Consider the following 21,069-nt stretch of genomic DNA (forward strand, 5'->3'; position numbering starts at 1 on the left):
AGATATTTATCAACAAGGTTGATATGATGCATTGATCGGCCACGTCATCGCACAGTTTCACTGAGAGTGCAAAAACGTTCAAAATACACCATAGTTATGAAGAAATAAAATCACCATGATCAAAAAAACAAACAAACAAACAGAACACCTCCTTTGGAAAAGAGTATAACCAGCTGTCTTTTTCAGGCTTCTAAGTAAACAGTTGACAGGATGTAGAGCCCTGGGGTTTTCTGTCACAATGATGAAGTTGTTAGTAGTAAGCGGTTACACCATTACAGGAAGCAAAGAAAAGGGTAATGCAAATGAAAGGCAAGCTTAGAGGTATATAAAAGACGAGGTGTTTCAACGAATGAGGGGTTAACAGTTTCAGAGAGTTATTTGTGGCCTGCCGCTTTGCACGCCTGGTAGAGACAGAACAGAATGGAGACACTGCTTTTTCTATTTCCTCAATTCAACTACATGGCCCCAAAGGAGGAAGCATATTTCAAAATGCTTTGTCCAGAGGACTTACAGGCACCAAAGATGAAGGAGGATTCTAGCAGGTCGGTGAAGTTAACATATTTTTAAACACCTGTTTCGTTTGGGAATGATTGTTTTAAAAGGCTAAGGTCAGAAATCTGTGGAATAAAACTTAAACAGAAAACAGATTAAAAAGGTGGTTCTTTTATGAAGACAAACCTTATTCGGCTTAAGAGCAGCATAAAAGTGCTATAATCCGATGTGCCTGTACAGTACTATCACCGTTTGGGACTGAAAGCCGCTGTCTCTGTAAGGTGCTTAGACTTTTGAAAGTTGTTCTCCTCCACGATGACCCTCCAATGGCTTTTTATTTAAATACATGAGCCTACAAAGCTTATCTTGCAATTTGTACTACAAAAATATTGTGTAATTTATGGTGTGACATGTGAGCGACTTTATAAGTGTATCTTCGAGGAGCAATTCCCAGCCATGTTGCTTATTTGGTGCCTCGTGCAACAGATCAACTGATGGTGGAACTTGATGTATTTCTTTCTGTTGTTTGCAGACAGAAAGACAAGGAGAGGAAGAGCCGACTAAGCCTTTTTCTCACCAAGTCGGGCTCTCATGAAAATGTCAGTCCCCATAAAAAGACAAATACGACATCCAACAAGTGAGACAAAATCCATTCATTTCATATCCTAGCAATGTTGTTTGAGGATAAGTATTATTCATTTTTAACCTTGGTTTTCAGCCCCCTCCATGACTCTGTGCCTATAAGAACATGACAGACATCTCATAAGAAGCCTTAACTATTTTTTTTTTTTTTTTTTTGCTGCATCGTTAGGGAAGCGCTGACTTCATCTCAGATGTTCTTGTTTTTTTTTCTTTGCAGTATCTCACCAGAAGCAGCTTTGCAGTGGAGTGACTCCTTTGAAGAACTGCTAAAGGACTCAGGTCAGATTAATGCCCCAAACTTCTCAAAAATGTTGTCCCGGATCGCTGCCCAAAACACTTTTGCCTGCTGTCAAACAGTTTGCTCCAGTTGAATTGTAAACTGTTAAGGAGTGCTAGATGCAATAAATAGTTAATGGTGAGTGCAGCAAGAGTTTCACTACATCTTTTAATGTCTGTTAGCACAGATATGTAACACAGAAACTGTTCGACTTCCTCATGGTCGCAGAAGTTGCTCTTTAGTGCCACATTGAAACGATGTAGACTACTGTACTGTATGTGCTCATGAGGGAATGAGGACATGGCTTTAATGAAGATAATTATACAGCCCCCGCTTATTAAAGCTATTACTTTTTTTTTTTAACTAAAATGAGTAAACAGTGGATACATTTTAGTGACCATGGGATGAAATTGTTTTGGAGTCCATACCGCCTTAACAAATTTTTTCTATTATTAAATCCGAGTCTGATTTGCCTAAAATGCAGAGAAAAGGTTCTAATTTGTTTCTGAAAGTCGTGTATTTTGTTTTACTTCCACTTTGCTTAGTGTCTGTGTCTCTATCCCTGTACACCAGATGGAGTAGAGACCTTCTCTCAGTTCCTCAGGACCGAATTCAGTGAGGAAAATATTGAGTTCTGGTTGGCCTGTGAAGAATACAAGACTATTGATTCTGGGACAAAGCTGCTCTCCAAAGCCAAATATATTTATACAGTATTTATTGTGTCGGATGCCCCTAAAGAGGTAAGACCACGGTGTGTTTATTTATCTTAAACTACATAGATGTAATGCTGCAGAGCTCCAAATAAGGCTGAAAGCATTTTTCTTTGGATTATTCATCATTTAGGACTATTGGAGGTTTAAAATATTTATGTCATTGAAATGAAAAATAATAGTGGGCGAACTGTGAAGCTTTTCATTGTCATGAAAACCGCAGTAGGTTGACCTTTGTGAACAACCGTCAGGCACAGGAGCTCGCTGAGGTCATGTATTTAGAGCATGCAACATTGCAAAGCAGGTCAGGTTATTCCTGTGGGTATGCACTCAGGTTATTTGAGTTTGCTGTCTGGCCTGAGGTTTTGATACGCCCCTGTAGAACTGGATTGAGCATCACCCACACACTCAGCCTAAGATGAATGTACAAGTTCATATAAAAGATCACAGGGCACACACCAACACAGTGATAGAATTCAAGCAAAAGCTATTTAGCGCCCATTTGTGTCACTGTGTTACATACATGCTCACCCTCTGTAGATCCTGGGGGTTTCCCTTCCTTCACCTCACAATCTGATGTGTTCTTGGGTTAGAACCACATTAACTACAAACTTCATATTTTTCTTTTGTCAAACAATATATGCCCAAGCACAAAAAACCAATGGATTTATAAATAGGAGTAAATGTTTCTTATAAATGGAATTCTATCAAGAACACTTTCAAAGAAATGTGGTTGATTTTCTATGTGAATGGCTGCATAATATGTATAATCACTTATTATGCCCCAATTTCCATTTCACAGGTCAACATTGACTACAACACCAAGATGGCCATCCAGAGGAACATGGAACAGCCCACAAAGAGCTGTTTTGAAGCTGCACAGATGAAAGTCTACAGCCTGATGAAAAAGGACTCCTACCCCAGGTTCCTGCACTCTGACATTTATCTTCGTCTCACCAGGCGGAAAGGCCCCGGGGCCACCATGTTTCGCAGAAGGTCACGCTCCTGTGTATTTAACGAGAGAGGCGAGCCCACGACTGAACCTTCGGCCTGGTAGTCATAAAATTGCAGTTGCTCAGTCTTTGAAATTGGCTATTATGTCGGAGACAATCCATGATTTGCCGCCCGCTTTTAGAGACATAATGTGTGGTGCATTGGTTTATTGTCTGCGGGTTTGCTTCTGCGGAGCTGGATCTTTTAAATAACCAGAGAGGTCATAGGGTGTTTCATAGTACCATGGCTGCAGGCCACTGCTAAGAAATTTCAGCCAGAGTTTGGCTTTTGGGAAACTCTTATATGTTTTTTCATGCAATGATTTTGACGTTCTCAAATGGAAGCTACAGCCAGCAGCTAGTTAGCTGAGCTTAACATAAAGACAGCTAGCCTGGCTCAGTTCAATCTTAATAAATCGTTTTAATGCCATCTCTAAAGCCCACTAATTAATTTATATTTATAGTGTTTGTGTTTGACAGTATGACATTTTGTGGTGCCAATGGGAGGTTAAGTTGCTACCAGACAATTTTTTTAAGCAACCACAGGAACCTCCCAGTGGCTTCACCGGTTGCGTGGCAACCTTACAATAAAACACCATTTAAGGAAGTGTAGCTGGCTGTTACTGCCTTTGTCCAGTATTGATGCAAAGCTAAGATAAGTGGCTTTTAGCTACTGCATAGACGTAAGAGTGATGTTGAAGTGCAGTTCCCAAGATGTATGTTTTCTTTCAGAACCATACTACACAGCTGGATAACAGTTGACACCTTTTAGCTGAGAGAGTACACTTAGAAAGGTTATGAATCTGCTACATCACAGCCATGTGGTTATGTGAAAATAGCAGACACCCCAACCATTCAAAACCGAGTATTTTTTGAGGCTGCAATACAGAACACACGTGTCTCTACAGAACTGGCAGCAAATCTATTCTCTTTCTCAGAGGCAGTGCACTCATTTGTACATGGAAAGCTTTCTGAAATCTTGCAGAACCTGAATGACAGTGGGATGGTTGAAGACAAATGCAACTGAAGTGCCTCAGTTCTGCTGACAGTATCCAGGCAGCCGCACACTCTGCCATACAGACGCAAAGTTCGAGGCTTCAGATATGTTACACTTGAATTGCTTTGTCTTCCAATCCAGCAACGGCACCTTATAAAATATATAATGGCTGATATGGCATTTGATACAGTTTGAAGTCAGGATTTTATCCCTGTCCAACTTCCTCCAGTTTAACTTGTGAAAACCTGCAATCCTTGGTAAAGCACGGACATGTCTAATGATGGATATACATCTCTCCCGCCTGTTATTAATTTGAATGCATCCCATTATCACACATAGAAATTGCATATATATTTTATGAATACTAATATGATAATATATTAATATTGATTGCGGTTTTTCAGTTTGCTACCTTCTAATCTAATTTATGTATTATTATAATCACGTGTTGCCTTGCTGTTCTAAATGTACATACTGTAATAAGAGGAGTAACTCAAATAAACACTTTCTCATAAAAGTTGTTTTAATGAGGCCCTCTGTGTTGTTAATTAGTTTGAACGACCATTTCCAAATGTGACAAAAGGAGCGCCGACGTGTGTTATACTACACATGTGGGAAAAACAGTGATTGTGTGTAGCTCTCTATTCCGAATCACTGAAAAATTTATAGACCTTATCAACTCCCACCATTCAAGCACAGAATTATTCATGTAACCGTGGATGTATACACAGACACTAGTTCTCACAAAGACAAATACATATTCATTTGAAACTGCCAGTGATTCCACTGAGCTCAACCCTAAATTCTTGAAGAAAAAAAAAAAGATATGCATGAAAAAAACATATCTATGTACATACAAACAGGGCTGTTTTAGCTCATTAACACAGTTGTCAGACTTTCCACTAGCCTTCAGAGGCATAAAGTCTATCTCAGCACCAACTACTGTCATTTTGCAAAACCCTGTGTGGAATACCCCACAGTTCACATTAATTATACATCCATCTCGACGACTGTAGCTGCGTATGCTGCACATCCCGCTGTCTTCTTACACAAATAACCATTGAAGGACGGGAGGAATATAATGATGCATTAACAAAGGTAGAAGCTCAGCTTGCCTGGCGAATTTATCATTGCTTAAGATTAGTTGCCTGCTTGGAATTCATAAGCAGATTTCCTTTTTTCTTTCTAATTGACATTAAAATTTGCAACTAAGTCTGAATTTAAAGCCTCTGAAATCATCCACAAGATGTGTTGCATAAAACTTGGAAATAAACAAAAGAATAAAAAGCAATGTTATTATATAAGGCCTGTAAAACCAGATAAATTCCAGTCTTACGTTTTAAAGCACAAATATTTATTGTTTGTTATGTTATTGTTTTTCTGTCTCAAGAATCTTTCAAAAGATCAACACAAACCAAAGTCTCTCTATAGTTTTGCACCTAAGAGTTCCAGTCTTCAAACTTTTACGCCACAGGTTCCCACTTTCTGAACCACTTTTGCCCATCTCAGAAGCTTTTAACTGACTCTGCGGGAGACAAATCTGCTGACTCCCAGGTTCATATATTGAGTTGTGTCCCATTACAAACCTGTTTGCACTTGATGCTGTTGGCCTGCAATGATATTGACAGACCTACAAAAATTTCAGTGCAGCTGCAAACAGAAAGCCATGTTCAGTTTGACAGTCTCAAGGTGAGAGTTTGTACCTTCCAGTCTAAACACTGTACTTCAGCTGAAGCAGTTGGAGTGTATTTTGAGGCGCCTGAGGGGTGAAAAAAAAATCCATTTGAATAGCCAATAGAATATCTCCTTTGGCAGCAATAATGCTCACGAGCTGTTAATCAGACCTGCACAACATTCAACAGGATTTGACCATTCTGCGCAGAAGACATCTGAAAAAGTCTGGTGAGAGAATTTATTTTCAGGTCATTCCGCAGCATCTCTTTTGAGTTAGGAGCTTTGACTGAGGCACTTCAAAATATTAGTTTGAGGTTCTGTACAACATTTACTTATATTTTGAATCGTTGTCTGCCCTAACCTTTAGATACCTTGATAAATTTAACTTGATTTTCTATTATTTTAAGCTGTCCAAGCCCAAAAGCAGAAAAGCATTCCAATCCAACTTGTGTTATGGAGTGTCACGTTGCTCAAAGGCATGTACGCTACCAGTCAAAAGTTTGGACCCGCTTTCCTGTTCGTTTGAATGAAAAAGTGTCTCCAAACATTTGACTGGCAGTGTACACGTTTCCCTGGTATTGCCCAGCCATCGATGCCATGCTCCATGTAACCATGCATCATCTACATGTGTTACTTTAAGCTTCTCTCTTATGCCACTCAGCATTTTGCATTATGACTCTGAATCATAAGGCCAAAAAAAAAAAAAAATCTGTGGTTTGTGTGTTATTGGTTAAAATAGATTCTTATTGTTCATAATATAGGTAACAGAATTGTAGAAGGAATTAATCTTTTTATTTATTGGGCCTATCATTGAAGGGCCATTTAGACAGAAATGTGCCTGCTGAAAGGGTTATAGTAGATGACAGGAAGAGAAAGCAGGGTCACCTGAGGATCCCATGCAAGTCACGAGAAAGAGAGGAGATGCATGTATACTGAAACCGTTTAAAGAGACTGGAAATCAAATTTAAATGGGTTTTTGGTCACATCTTCACTTTACAAGAGCCTCCACCTTGCAATTTGGAACTCCACAGAAGGGTTGGGTCTTCATTCATGTTCTAATGAATAAAGCAAGCTGGCCAGGCTGTGAGGAGAAACACATCTTCAAAGCTGTCACTAGTTACAGAGAAAGGTAGAAAGTAGAAATGGAAAGCCTGAAGAGGACTGGAGTGCCTCCCTGTGTTTGATGAAAAAAGTACAATGGGTATGGAGCAACAAGCCATCACTGCATCACTTTTATGTATGAAAATGAATCATTGCTCCTTTAACAAATGAAGCTTTTCAGAGGCATGTGAAGTCGCTTTTGTCCTGCAATGGCAACACCAAGAGATCACGCTTATGATTTAGGAGCACGAAAGGCCAAATTACAAAAATCTTGGTTATTCTGCAGTGACTGTACCCACGATGTCTCTCAGTGTTGTCCTCGGGTCGTTTCTGCCAAAGCCTTTTTTGAAAAACAAATTCCTCAACCTGTGTGTCTACACACATGCAAATAGGGGCAGCCTGTGTGTTTTCCATCACCAGTTGTGATTTACATTCATGGTTTGTTTGAGCCCCATCACATCCCTAGCAGTGGTCAGGAAGGTCAGGAAAGGTTAAATGCGCAGGATGTGTTTATGATGATATGTGTCTTGCAATTCACTATGTGTCACGACCTGCGTATACAGATCTGACAGTGGTACAAAGGACGGTCTTCTGCATGGTGCTATTCTCTGCAACTGTGCGGTGGCAATTCTGGTGTGCCTTTCTCTCTATCTGTTTATTTTTGGTTGCAACAATATATAATTATATTCAGCTCACACTGTGTTTTAAACAATGTCACAGTAAATAAAATATGAAAGCAGTACATCCATCTGAGGAAATATCAGTGGATTGTTAATGTGTATGGTGAAAATGTATTTCAGTATTTACCTCACAACGGATCTTAAATGAGCAATGGTTATTTTTGTTGTCTAAAAGCAAAAATTACTGCCAAGGCTGACAAACTCAAAATAAATTCTAATTTTCTAGTGGTTTATCTTTTTTGGTCCCCCTCTTCTGTGGATCAGATGTGAATGGAAGCAAATGGCTTCTCATGAGATTTGAAAAAAATGGGTGGGGGGTGGGGGTGGGGGGACAGAGAGATCCACTTAGAAATTCAAGGACAGCACTCTGGAGAGGATTACGGTGGAACCAGCGAGTACACATGAAAAAAAGCAGGAAATTGTACCTGTTCGTATTACTTTGGTAGGAGTGAAAAATTACCACAATTCACACTCTGGATGGGATTAAAAATCATCACACTTCACCTAGGGAACTAAATCCAGGCCAAATGGGGCTTTATCCAAGCTCACGTGGATAAAAATGTTTTTTCCCCCATGCTTTTACTTTTCTGTTTACCCATGTTTGAACCAGAGGCTCACTAATTTGAGGACATTTTTCAGGACTCAGTGAGCACCTGCATCAGCTAAAGGTGGATGAGGAATATCTATAAGTCAGTGGTTGATGATGATTTTGTCATTGTGATGAATTAGAAACAATGCAGATATGAAAATAACAGGAAGTTGAGTCTGTTCATTAATAGTGAATTTGTTTATAGTCATTTGTTTATGGTCAGGATCTTTCCTGGAGGCTCTTGACCATTGTTGGTTGCCTTTGCTAAGCTTTAGCCTGAATTTGACACGTAGGACTGTATCACAAGATTCAGCCTTTTTACTCTATTCTTCACTAGAAAAAGTGAATATTCGTTGTTACGATGTGGTGAGGAAATAAAGCAAAAAAATCTAGATATTCTTAATCCAGGTTTATCTTCCTGTCTCATAAAATCGCATCCATGTTAACCATGAATACTGTTTGGATAATAGTAAGGTCATCTTTAATCACAGCCCAGTTCTCTGTTCCTTGAAGTGCAAAGCACATGGAAGGATGCCCTGTCTTTCCCAACAACAACAACACTTTGCATAAACATTTCCATATATTCCACTCTTGCTGGGTGGATGGAGGAGTCATTTAGATTTGTCCAGTCACTTGACTCCCTCATTTCCAATCACAACCCCATCTTCAATCTGGCAGGATCTTATCTCCGTCTCCCTTTCGTAGAGGACAAGGAGATGGCGATAAAGTGAGTTAATGCACATTTGATTATTGGGCCTTTACCATTTTCAGCAGGCAACAACTAACAGCAGCCATGTGGAAAATACCAAGGAGGTTTTCACTCACTGTAAGTCTTACTTTGCATTGTGTGCCTTTATTTCTGAAGGGGCTTGTACTGATTGGAGGATGGTCAATACATTAAAATGAATGTTTATAGATCATCTTAAGAGACAAACCACAAAACATACCTTCAATGATTAATGACTTGGCCTGCCAGTGTGGTTTTGCAGGGATGTGCTGTGGAGTTCAAAGATAACTGGGCTAGTGATAGATCTTGATGATCTTTTCAAGGGTAGATTGTGTTGCTTTCCCAAGGATCCACTGGAGGATGTTGAGACCTGGAGCGAGTCTGTGGACAAAGTCCTTGGTTGTAAAGGTAAGACTCCTCTCTTCTGATGCATATCTGCACCACCAGTCAAAAGTTTGGACACACTTTCCCATGCATTTGAATGAGAAAGTGTGTCCAGACTTTTGACTGGTAGTGTATGTGTGTCTACACCTTATAATTACTTACTGGTATCTGTGCTTCCCAGCTGGACAGATCGCTTTCCGGGAGTTCCTGAAGTCTGAGTACAGTGAGGAGAACATACTGTTTTGGCTTGCCTGCGAGGAGTACAAAAAAATTAAGACAGTCCCAGAGATGATCTCATCCGCCAACAGGATCTACTCAGAGTTTGTCCAAACAGAAGCACCCAGACAGGTAAACGAATGCAAGCAAAAACAATTTAAAAAATTGTAAATGTGGCTGTTGATGGTAATCTGAAATTAGTATGTCTATTGTGAAATACTAGCTGCAATCAAGCTGCTTATTTGTGCTTTTTATGGTTGTATAACTGCAGAATTCTTCTTTCAAGACCCCCAAGCACATTATAATGAATGAATATTAAATGAGTTCAACATACTGAATTAGAGATACACTGGTGCATAATATTGTCTCTTTCCAGATCAACATAGATTGTGGCACCCGAGAAAATATCACAAAGAACATCTCCCAGCCGACCCTGACTTCGTTTGATACAGCACAGAAGCTCATCTACAGTCTGATGGCCAGGGACTGCTATCCGCGGTTCCTAAAATCTGACATCTATCAGGGACTCCTGAGGAGAACTGATTCAAGGTGACTGTTTTAAAACAGACAGCCTCAAAGATGGAGACTGGCGAAATCTTCTCTCAAGCTCTGATCTGCTGTCGCACTCTTTGATTTCAGGGTGGATAACAGGTTTATGCCATCCCAGCAATATCCTAGGTGTATCAGAAATAGCTTTTCTCAGCCTGTGTGATTCAGTAGATGGTTACCACTCCAGATAATTTGAAGCTTGTACCATACTTTATCTCTTTAATTATGTTAAGGCAAAAAAAAAAGTAAAAGTAATCTTTGAAGAGATTGTCTTGGTAATTCTTCTGTGATTATCTATTTTACTTTCACCACCGTATGTCATTAAAAATTAAACTGAATTCCTTAATTGTAAACTATTATCAACACTTTATCTAATTGATTATGCAAAGTAAAATCCAAATATGCTATAAGAATTTCAGCTTTCAAATCTAAATAAATATGTGAATGCATTCCTATACTTCAGTGTCAGTTTTGTGATCTATAAGATTTTTCCATGTCCATTTTCACTTTAGATTTTGAAAGATCTTGAAAGATTTAGATCTTAAAAAGCAAAATATGTTGAGTTAAATGGCCTTTGGGTGTGGCCCATTTGAATGTGATGTAAATCCCCTTGATTGTTGTGACAGATGAACTGTCTGTAATGTAATATGGTCGTTTGTCACATAAACACCAGATGGCAACAGAGACTTTCAAGCAACATCATTCAGCAAGGAAGAACACAACTGTAACCAAAAAGGTAAAAGAAAACTCAGTTTCTACTCATAGTCATGTCTAAAGCAACTTCCTCTCTCCCTAATTGGTGCATTCCTGCAAGTTCTTATCGTGAGCATGACAAAGAGGGGAACTTGGTGATTAAAATCTGTCCTTAATTTGGAAGACAGGGTTGTGCTTTTGGTGGCAATTCGGTTAGTTTCATTTTGCCAGCCAACTTGACTCATTCTGAAAAGTATTTTAGGGGATTCAAGACAAAACTTTTCGTCAGATGAGATGAAGAGAAGCCCTTTCTGCATGATGTCAGTCAATTATTTTCATTCCTTTGAAAGTAAGATTAGTGTAAGATATTTCATGAAGGGTTTTGCATGGGATAGATAGTATTTTCTCTTTAATGAGTTGAGTTTTGGCTTTTCTAAGTAAGGATACGTTCAATTTTAAAAATAAATTGCTTTTGTGAAATGTGTGCAAGTCTACAATAACAAACACAATAAATTGTCGTTCATGTGCTGCTGTTACACACAATGTTCAGATTCAGAAAAGAAAGTGAAGAATTAAAGGCTGAAAATATTGTGCTTTTTAATGTACTTTTTGCCAGATGTGATTTTGGGTTTGGAAAGTGGAAGTGGGTCTGGTGCGGTTTCTGCATGTGCCTGGTGGACGTTAGATGAACAGTTTGTGCTGTTTATGGCCATGGCATCAAATGTGCCTGAGCCTTATTTTCATTGGTGTTTCATAGATTTGTCACAAGCTGTTCAATGTTGTGCAGACAGCTCACCGCAACTTCCTCTACTGTCGACAGGTCTAGTTGCACTCTTGTGGGAGGAGTGTTAAGTTCCTTGGTTACTGTTTAGAAAAACTGTGTTTGACAATCTACATGTCATCAACACTGATAGATTTTACAGTATGGCAACATGTAGCCCACTCTACAACTGCAGAAGATATCGTTTGCAGGAAGGGAAAAAGACATAAAAATGACAGAAAGTGGACACTGTTCTAATTTTCAGAGTGAAAGCTGTTGATGGTGGAAAGTCACTGATGGGTGTTGCAACTGATAAAGAAAACGTCTGATAACTGCCAGCACTGAAAGCTGAAAACAGCTGCACTGTAACACAAAACATTTCCTGTCAAGCCACACACAACAACTGAATACTTGACACAGGTTCAAAGGCAACTGATTAACCTAAACAAATTGGGTATACTTAGTACATTTTCACACCACTGCATCAGTGAAAAGTGCAAATAAGAATGTCAAGAGTTTGAATAAAGAGTTTATCTAATTTATATCACATATTCATTTTTGAGTTTCATTAAATGTATTCATTCAGCAAATGCTCCTGAGAAATGTTTGTTTATGAAGCCCGTTTAAAAAAAAACAACACACACATTCTTTTCAGTGGCAGCATAACTAGCTTTAGTTTTCATGAAAATCATCTCCTTCAAACTTCAAGATTATTTTGTTTTTGTAGTTGTTTCCTGTAAGTGCACAGTTGTATAGAAATGAAAGCAAAACAAGAGCATAGAGCAACAACACAGAGTTAGACTAAGGCGCAGGAGGAGGAAAACTCTGAGGTCAAGTAGGGGCAAGGTGAAGTTCAAATGGATAAAGTAAAGTTAAAAGTTACAAAATGAAATGTAAATGTGTTGAAAAGCATGGACCTTGAAGCTCTCCTCAAGTGCTATCTCAAGGTTGAAGGTTCTGGCTTTTATTTAGATGTCTTGATAGCTACTGGACAGATTGCCTAGGAGTTGTGTAAACGTGTAAATGCGGCATCTTTAAGTTAGCATCACTATTCTGCACATTGTAGAAGGAATGTCATCATTTAGCTTTATGCCGAATTACAACTCCACAGGGCTAGTCTTGTTTCAGAGTCTGGGGTCGACGAATACATCGCATTTGTTAAGACCCTTCAAAACAATGCCCACAAATGTCCAAATTGATCTTCAGAATCACAAGTTGAATTAATGCAAGACTTGAAATAATCAGGAGTTGTTTTTCAAACAGCTTTGTTAAAACAAGAGCACTGAGCACTTTCACTTTTAATTTTCTATGAGCTGAGAGAAACACATTCAATTAGTCCACTCAAAATGTATGAGAGCATTTATAAAAATCTACGCAATTTCCTGAAGAGATAAAGACTGAGGGCTTCTGTCAACTAATGCTGACGGAACATTGACAATATGGAAGTTCATGCCTCGTGCATGACTAATGAAGGTAAGGACTATGGATGATGCTCAACATTTTTAGACATTTGGTAATTGGATGTCGTCCCCACAAGCAAGGTACCGCAAGGTTAAGATACCAAAACTGAGGTAACACACAGCGAGGTTGTGATGACCTTTGACGTTTTGACATCCAAAAATCAAATCAAATTCATCCTTGAGTGAGATCAACATTTGAAGAAACTCCCTCGAGGCATTTCTGAGATATAAGAACTTGATCTTCAACTTCATGCTAAAAACTCGGAAAGTTCAGATCAGTGTAATGGCGCTTACATCATTATGACAGAGGAAACAAAACAGAGGAACTACACCTGCCACATCTGTAAATGCAAAAAAAAAAAAAATTATATTCAGAAAACTGAAGCTTTGTTGCTCTGGGATTTTAAAAATTCCAGAGAGGTCAGAGAATTTCCAGACTATAGATGAAGGTTTCTGTTTAGTCAATACCTCCTCCCATCTAAAAGCAGGGCATTAGTGAGAAACCCATTTGTATCTTATGGCAAAGAGCTGATATTATCCTTTGCGTACACAAGCTTGAAACGTGGTTAAAATGGAAACAGAGAGGTGGCATAGTGGTCTGGGGTACCTGCAGTAGAACCACAATGTCTGTGCTTTCTGGTGAGTGACCTTTGTCATGTCAGCCCACCTCTGTTTCCCCCCCTCTGTTTCCTGTGCTGGAACTGAATATACAAACCATTAGAAGGAGGGGGTTAAAGGTTAAAATGACTAACGTAACCGTACATTATGTCCAGATTTATATGTTATATACAAAGATTAGTGATATCGATTTCATCATCTAACCCTAAGCAAGGCAGGAAATAGATAAATGTCCCATAATGGAAAATGATCATCTTTGACATTGGTTTTGTGGAGATTGAATAGAATTTCTCTCATAGTCGCAGTACCTGCTTGGCTGATCCTGCCACTTCTTTTTCATTTGTCGTCTTTGTTTCCCATCTTTGGCTGTTCTTTGGACACCTCTGTATGTTGACATTGGAATATTCTGACATCACTAGCATGCATTAGCATGTGCCAAACTTAGCGTTTCTCACACCCGCTGCCCATCCTCTTTTTTCCATTCTATGTGCAGGAACAAACCCCGTCTGTGACTGGAATGGATACGGTTGGAGGTTGGAGCAAATGTGCATTTTAGTGATTATAACAATGTTTGGAAAAGGATGAATATGTCAATTTGCTTCAAAAGTAAATTAATTTCATGCCATGAGTTGCTTTTGGAAATCTATACACGTTCAGCGTCAAGTACATGAAACATGGAGTTTCAATTTTGGCACGAGAGCATTTGCCTATCTGTTGTTGAATTTTCCACTGGCCCATTTGCATCCCCAGACTTTAAGCCAAACAAGTAATGATGCAGGTTTGAACACAGTACAGACATAGAGTTGTTGCTTAGTGCGTGTGTGCTTGCGTCAGCCCAAACTTCCTCTTTTTCTGTGGTTAGTTCAGAATGATGTGACGCTATTCGTCAAACTCGTTGGAGAGTTCTGCTACGCCTACGTATAAAAGTAGGTGTAGTAAGGCTTCCTCAAACACTTACAGTGACAGTTGGAGACACCCAAACTCTCCAAGATCAGCCCAGTACATAGTCACACATGTGCAGAGCATTGTTGCCATGCCAAGTTTAGTCGCATCAACTCCACAGGAGCTGCAGCACCCCAACATGGAAATGGAGAGTAAGAAGAAGGGGAAAGAAAGGTGAGTATTTTATTTTAAGCGATGCATGATTTCTCCTACGATATATTTCTTCTTATTGCTGATCGACTTTTATCAAATCATGTCAGCTAAATTAGCATTTCTGTGTTTAACCAGAGGAGGAACCCTGAAGTCTCGGCTGCAGTGCAAATCAGCTGAAGCTGCCAAGACTGATGGGTAAGTGAAGAAAACCTGAAATGGAAACTAAACATCCAAACTGTTCACGTACTTATTGCATGTTTAAGTGACAGTATATCCTTCTTTTGCAGGCTTTGTTTTGAAGAGATGTCCCAGTGGTCACAGTCACTTGAGCGACTTCTATCATCCAAATGTAAGTTAATCAGCGCACAGTCCAGTTTCACAGTCAGTATGCCTCACCAACAATGGCTAACTGCGGCTCATTTTTCCTACCTGTTAAGATGGCATGACGATCTTCCAGGCGTTCTTGAAGTCCGAGTTCAGTGATGAAAATATTGAATTCTGGCTGGTGTGTGAAGACTACAAGAAGATTAAGTCATCTTTCAGGATGTCATCCAGAGCCAAAAAGATCTTCAAACGATACATTCAAGCTGAGGCTTCAAGAGAGGTAAACACAAAGGTTATGATAATGCTGACACATTTTCAGCTCATTTCACACAACGAACCGTATCATCCACTACTTTAGTATTCAGCGGTTCTAATCCTGTTTCCTCATGGCTCCAGATTAACATTGACCAGAAGACCAGGGAACTGATTAGGCGAAACATCAAGGCGCCCACCACAGTGTGCTTCGACGATGCCCAGAAGATCGTCTTCGGGCTAATGGAGAGGGACTCTTACCCTCGTTTCCTCAGGTCTGACATTTATCAGGCTCTAATGGACTCTATCCAAATCAGTGAAGATGTAAAAAGAAAATAGAAACAGAGGACATTGTATGTCTAGAAACTGGACTGTGAGGCCTGTGAGCCCAAAGATGGACTCTCCCGAGAGAAGCTGTGGTCGTGGGACCCCAGCTGGTGATCCTCCACAAAAGCATCCAAAAGATGTATTTGTCCAACACATCTGTGCCTTCTTTTTCAATAGGACAAACCATGCTTTGGGGTTGAACTTGTTGTGATAGCTCCTGTAAAGTCAAGGACTTCCCGGAGATGAAGCTATCATATAATAAAAATGCTAGGGACTTTCTGTGAGAGACGCCAGGAAGTGTATGTGGTACACACACCTTCCACCTTTGAGATATGTGCATGAGCTGGGAGTTACATTTGCACATTCTCTTATCAGAAGTTTATTGTGAGCTCACTGTAGCAAAGATAAGCAGAAAATAGTGATGATCAGTAGAAAATAGTGTGGGCTTGTTTTCAGACTGACATCATCACACTGAGATGTTTCATCTATTATAATCTGTTATAAGCTATATGATGACTATGTTTCACGATATGTCCAAACATTGTGAATGTGAATTTAATTTTATGACAGATTTTGAATGGATTTGTGTAATTTTAATTGAAAAACATTACATTTGAACTGTCAAAAAGTTATTTTGAACATTATTTTAAATGAAGACTGCCACAATGACCAAAGTATGTGCGATTGTGAAATTTAGGGAAGCAACTTAATTGCCATATTGAGTACAGATAATTTATTTTTTTTAGTTTATTTTGTTTTAGTTTTTTTTTTTTTAGGTTTCTCACAGTTAAAATACTTCAAATTGGATCATTTTTATGAGTTTAGAAATGTTTCAGGATGCCACAGACTGGAAACTTGGAGATTCAGCTGCTAGCTGAAGATACATGATAACTGACCCTGAAGATAAGCGATTAACTGATATCACTTAGCAGCTTAGCTTGAAGATTGTTCCCAATCTTCATACTACAAACTCCCATATTTAAAATGCTTTGTACTTAGTTTTATGTTTGTCACAGCCTGGCACTTTTGGGATTTTATCTTGGCTTGCCATGCATTTGTTTATGATTAAGACCATGTAGGATAATAGTGGTAATTACAGTATTTTACAACACTGCTCTGAAATTGTTCAGTGAAGGCTACATGAATAAGTCTTGCTGTCACATTATGCTTTTCCAGCCTTCCACCTGTCATTGGGCTTTCACACTAATGAATGTGTTTCAAGCTCTTCCTGCCAGTCCAGATTTCATTCATGCTTGTTTTATAATTCGCACCTTTGTCTATTAGTGTAGCAATTACATTTCAGCCTCACACATTGTTGAAAAATAGGGTAGAAAGGATTAAAACTGAAACTTCTTCTATGTCATAAAAGAAGCAGAAGTTTCTGTGAGAACCCATCAGGTATCACTCTGCTAAAGGTTACAGAAATTAGGAAGGAGCATTAAGGCCAAACTTCTGCGCCACATCCTCTTTTAATTTCACTTGCACACCAGAGAGAAAGACAGACTACTAATGCCTCTGCCTATGTGCTTTTTCAAGCAGTAATAGACAAGAAACTGCCCGTGTAAAGGTGCCAAAGGAATTTTATGTCTGCCAAAAGAGTTTTTAGCAGACTGAGAACATCTTTCTATTTCTTGTTGAAGTCACCAGAAGATTTTCCTCAGATACAGCTGAGGTGACAAACTGACACAGACTGACCACTGTGGGATTAGTCATCATTTCCTTATTTGCTGTCTTCCGGTTATTAGTAACATGATGATCATCTGATAGGTTCTTTTGACAATGAGAAGCTTGTGAAGAAAAAACGGAGTCCACACATTAGCCAGGATGTTCCTGTTGTCATGCAATGTATGACATGTATCTACAAATCTCTGACACACAACTATGGGCATATCCACTATCACGTATATTACTCAACCACTGAGAATACAGTTCAGCTTTAAAAGCTGTAGATAAAGATGCTGTGTGTCATGAGACAGAAGAGACTATTTTGGGACCACATGGGCTGCACGCAGGAGGTCACTGGATTACTGTGTGATGCTGTCTGACCGGTTCAACAAAGGAAGCATTGTTGCAGAGCCAGGTGAAAAATGGTCCTCTGAGGAAATTTTCCACAAGATGAAAAATCTGTTTTATTCCATCAGTGAGATGCTGATTAGATCATACGCTTAAATGCTGCTTGGCATAAACCATTTGTGTTTGCCATCTTTTTTTTATTGCACAGCGGCGGATCATCTCTCTGGGGCTGTAATATGGTGGTGAAGTGTGGCCTACTTAGTACAGTGAGACATCAAGCCTAATGCTAATATCAGCATGCTAATATGCTCACAATGACAAATCAACATGCATTTTTTGTGAATTTGTGCATATTACCATGCTGTTTACATTGCTCGCCATCATGCCCATTCTTAGCACATTAACCTACAAAAGGGGAGACAAATGTTTTTAACATATTCATTGAAAACCCAAAATGTGAACATTTCTGGTGCCACTAGAGTCAGGCGTTCGCCAACAACGGGATTCATCATGAATGTTAAAAATTTGATAGCTATTAATCCAGCAGCTGCTAAGACATTTCAGTCTGGATCAAAATGGTGAAGCATTTGACAGTAAGCTCCCCAGAACCCTGCTGTCAATGCCTAAAACTAAGTGCATGTTTAGATTTTCTTTTTAAGGGGAAAGCTGGGTAGACCGTGTACAAAGACATTTTATGTCTATAAATTTGTGTATTATTCCCTTATCCCTGTGCAAGAAAACCTGATTTGACCATGCACGTTAACCATCCTAACCCCAAAAAAATCCAGTGCATCTACCTGTTAAACACCAAGGCAGCACACTATGCTGACAGGAATTGCAGATGAAAAGTAGCAATGCGTTTTGTTTTGCTATCTTGGGCTGTCAGAGTTGTAGTGTGTAAAGGCAGGTGCATACCCATATGACCATAATCTTCAAATCCTACCATGCAAATCAAGGCTGTGAATTTTTATATAGGCTATACAGAGGTTATATAACATCTTATTTTAGAACAACATATTCATAGGCAGCAACATTTGACTGACCTATTTGTGAGAGGTTTGCAGAATATGAATACGGTGTTTATGAGATGACCGTCAGAGCAGATGGTGCCCAAAGTTTTGCTCATAGTTAAAAAAGGAACAGGTTTGTATTCAGGTCTCCTGTGACCTATATGTGAGTCCAATGGTTTTATGCAGTTGACTGCGTCACACTCACATGAAAGCAGACCTGTGTCACTCTTCTGTCTGTGTTCACACTACTTCCTCAGAAACAACCTTGATAATTGAATTTGTGCATACATAAACATCCATATTCAGCGACGCGGCCTCTTTCTCAGTTTTCGAATGATAAAATCATTAATTTAATGTGTTTTTTTTTTTTATTATTATTATTGAAAAATTCCAAAGCTGGATTTTATATTCAGGTCACATATATGGTCTCTATTGTAGCTCTTAATTAAACAAGCTAAAAGTTTCAATAATAAGAAAAAAAAACCGTTCTTTTTCAAGATAGCTTCCATATCGACACAAAGTGCTTAATTAATATTCATAGTCATATTAAATAAGAGTAGTGATACATTTTTGGTTCCGACTTGTAGCTCAGTGAATCAAGAAATCAGAGGTAAACACTCTTTGGAATTCATTTGGTGGTGTCACAAAATGAAAATGTTGGAGTTGTATTGATAAAATTACAAGTAGCTATACAAGTGACATTCCACAAATTTAGTATGCCTAATAAAAGGTTATAGCTCAGGCCTTAACATTAAGGCTATGAATTTCTGATTGAATAAGGGATAAATCAGACTGTGTATGAAGTGTAACAGTTGGTTATGGCTAACTAACCAACTAAATGAGAGCCTACAGTGTACTGTTAATTGTTTTGTCTTGGGCATACTGTAATTATACTTAAAAATACTTTCTAACTTTCTATTTCCCATTATAAAATCCTGAGAGCCTATTTTTGAATGCGTGCGAGGCTACAATTCTCCCACTCACGGCTACTTCCTGTTGAGCACAGTCCAGTCTAGTTCTGTAAACTACATGCTAATTAAGCATCATGTTGTTCCAGTTCAGTCTTGTGAAAGCAGGTTTTTACTGGTGTGTCTGGCCTTTGTAGCATCTCATTTACAGTGACATTTAACAGTTCGCGCTCACATTCCCATTACTGCAAAACATGCATTAATTTACCCATGAGAAGCTATCACGAGAACAGAGCATTGAGTATACTGCAGACTTGTCAAACAGAGTGAAAGGCTCAAACCTAATAAAGTGGAAAGTTAGTTGGGAAAAAACAGCCACCTTCAGTCTTTTACACAGAGCTCTATCCTTCATTGCCTAAGGGCTAAAGTTGCTTCTCTTATTTTCCTGAACTGGTGACCTACCACATTTCTAGCCATGCTAGAGGTATGGCTGACTAATTCACCACTATGGTCCCGACTGAAATATCTTACTAGCATGAAATTTTGTTTCGACAATCATGGATCTCACTGAGTTTGGTAAACCACTGATTATTCCTCCTCTGCCAGCAGCAGACTTAGATTAGTGGTTTTAAGTCAAATGAGCACTAACTGAATGGATTACCAAAAAATTCCATTAATTATTTCCTTTCTGAATATTTTTCTTTTTTTTAGAATTATTATTATTTATTTTTTTTTATTTATTTATTTATTTTTTTGCAAAGCGACCATCATCAGGCCGCTTTGTTAATTTGCTTAAAATATTCAGTTTTTAAAGGTGCAAAATAACATGAGCATTAAGAGCCAATTAAACAATGTTATCATGCTAACAGACTGAACTGCAGTGGTGAACCAGCTAAAAGCATGTTGGCATTGCACTGTGAGCATTTTAGCATGCTGACAATAACATTTAGTTGAAGCCACAGTTGCAACCCTTATACCATAACCACTGTTAACCATAACACATTGTCTCTTATCTGCCTGTTCTTCCTGGGAATTAAATCATCTCCATTTTAAACTTCATTAATTCTTCTTCCACTGAGTTTAATTTTGTTTTAGCAAATTTGGTTGTCTGCTTAAGTGCTTTTTCTGTTAAGTAACTATAGTACTATAATAAGTAAGAGAGTGTGCACTGAAAAAGATAACGCCTCTCTTCCACTAACAACAGGGTTAGGGTTAGTTCAAGATTTTGTCAAATATAATGTTCATGAACAAAAGCCACATTAAGCCCAACTACGAGTTTTAATGTTGCAGTTAATTTGTGTATTTCAATTATCCTTAGAACACATTCATATTTATTATATGCAGAGGCTTTTCACTTATTTTGCCAAGCAAAATCTGCTAAAAAAAACCCTAACCCTAAAAAAAGCTGTTAAATTACATAACTTCATGAATGATTGTGGAGCAGAGAGAATCTAAAAACTGTGGAGAGAAGGGTTCAAGGGAACACTAAGAGAAAAGGAAAATTGCTAGGAAAAACTCACAACCACTTGAACTGTGACTAAGAATAGCACTAACTGAAATGGTAAGCTAAATACCGTAG

The 21,069-nt window shown here is 38.7% G+C and overlaps 3 protein-coding genes across 5 annotated transcripts; all 3 read left to right on the forward strand.

The window, feature by feature from the left end:
* Positions 1 to 291: 291 nt before the first annotated feature.
* rgs18 (regulator of G protein signaling 18) lies at positions 292 to 4,877 on the forward strand. The gene is made up of 5 exons (XM_029524448.1): positions 292 to 542; positions 1,025 to 1,129; positions 1,352 to 1,413; positions 1,985 to 2,151; positions 2,924 to 4,877. Exons 1-5 carry the CDS (start codon positions 421 to 423, stop codon positions 3,176 to 3,178), a joined length of 711 nt encoding a protein of 236 aa, XP_029380308.1. The 5' UTR covers positions 292 to 420; the 3' UTR covers positions 3,179 to 4,877.
* Positions 4,878 to 8,040: 3,163 nt separating this feature from the next.
* rgs1 (regulator of G protein signaling 1) lies at positions 8,041 to 11,997 on the forward strand. 3 transcript variants are annotated; one of them, XM_029524451.1, is made up of 4 exons: positions 8,041 to 8,980; positions 9,205 to 9,289; positions 9,447 to 9,613; positions 9,858 to 11,997. In XM_029524451.1, the coding sequence occupies exons 1-4, from the start codon at positions 8,948 to 8,950 to the stop codon at positions 10,032 to 10,034; spliced, it is 462 nt and encodes a 153-aa protein (XP_029380311.1). In that variant the 5' UTR covers positions 8,041 to 8,947; the 3' UTR covers positions 10,035 to 11,997. The 3 variants fall into 3 exon arrangements, with proteins under 3 accessions (XP_029380311.1, XP_029380312.1, XP_029380310.1); XM_029524452.1 differs by having other exon boundaries at positions 9,229 to 9,289; XM_029524450.1 differs by having other exon boundaries at positions 8,048 to 8,881; positions 9,210 to 9,289.
* Positions 11,998 to 14,488: 2,491 nt separating this feature from the next.
* Positions 14,489 to 17,686, forward strand: LOC115057328 (regulator of G-protein signaling 13-like). Its single transcript, XM_029524372.1, has 5 exons — positions 14,489 to 14,677; positions 14,792 to 14,851; positions 14,944 to 15,005; positions 15,094 to 15,260; positions 15,377 to 17,686. Exons 1-5 carry the CDS (start codon positions 14,595 to 14,597, stop codon positions 15,569 to 15,571), a joined length of 567 nt encoding a protein of 188 aa, XP_029380232.1. The 5' UTR covers positions 14,489 to 14,594; the 3' UTR covers positions 15,572 to 17,686.
* The last annotated feature ends 3,383 nt before the right edge of the window (positions 17,687 to 21,069 follow it).

This window comes from Echeneis naucrates, chromosome 17 (assembly GCF_900963305.1).
Source record: "Echeneis naucrates chromosome 17, fEcheNa1.1, whole genome shotgun sequence".
NCBI lineage: Eukaryota > Metazoa > Chordata > Actinopteri > Carangiformes > Echeneidae > Echeneis > Echeneis naucrates.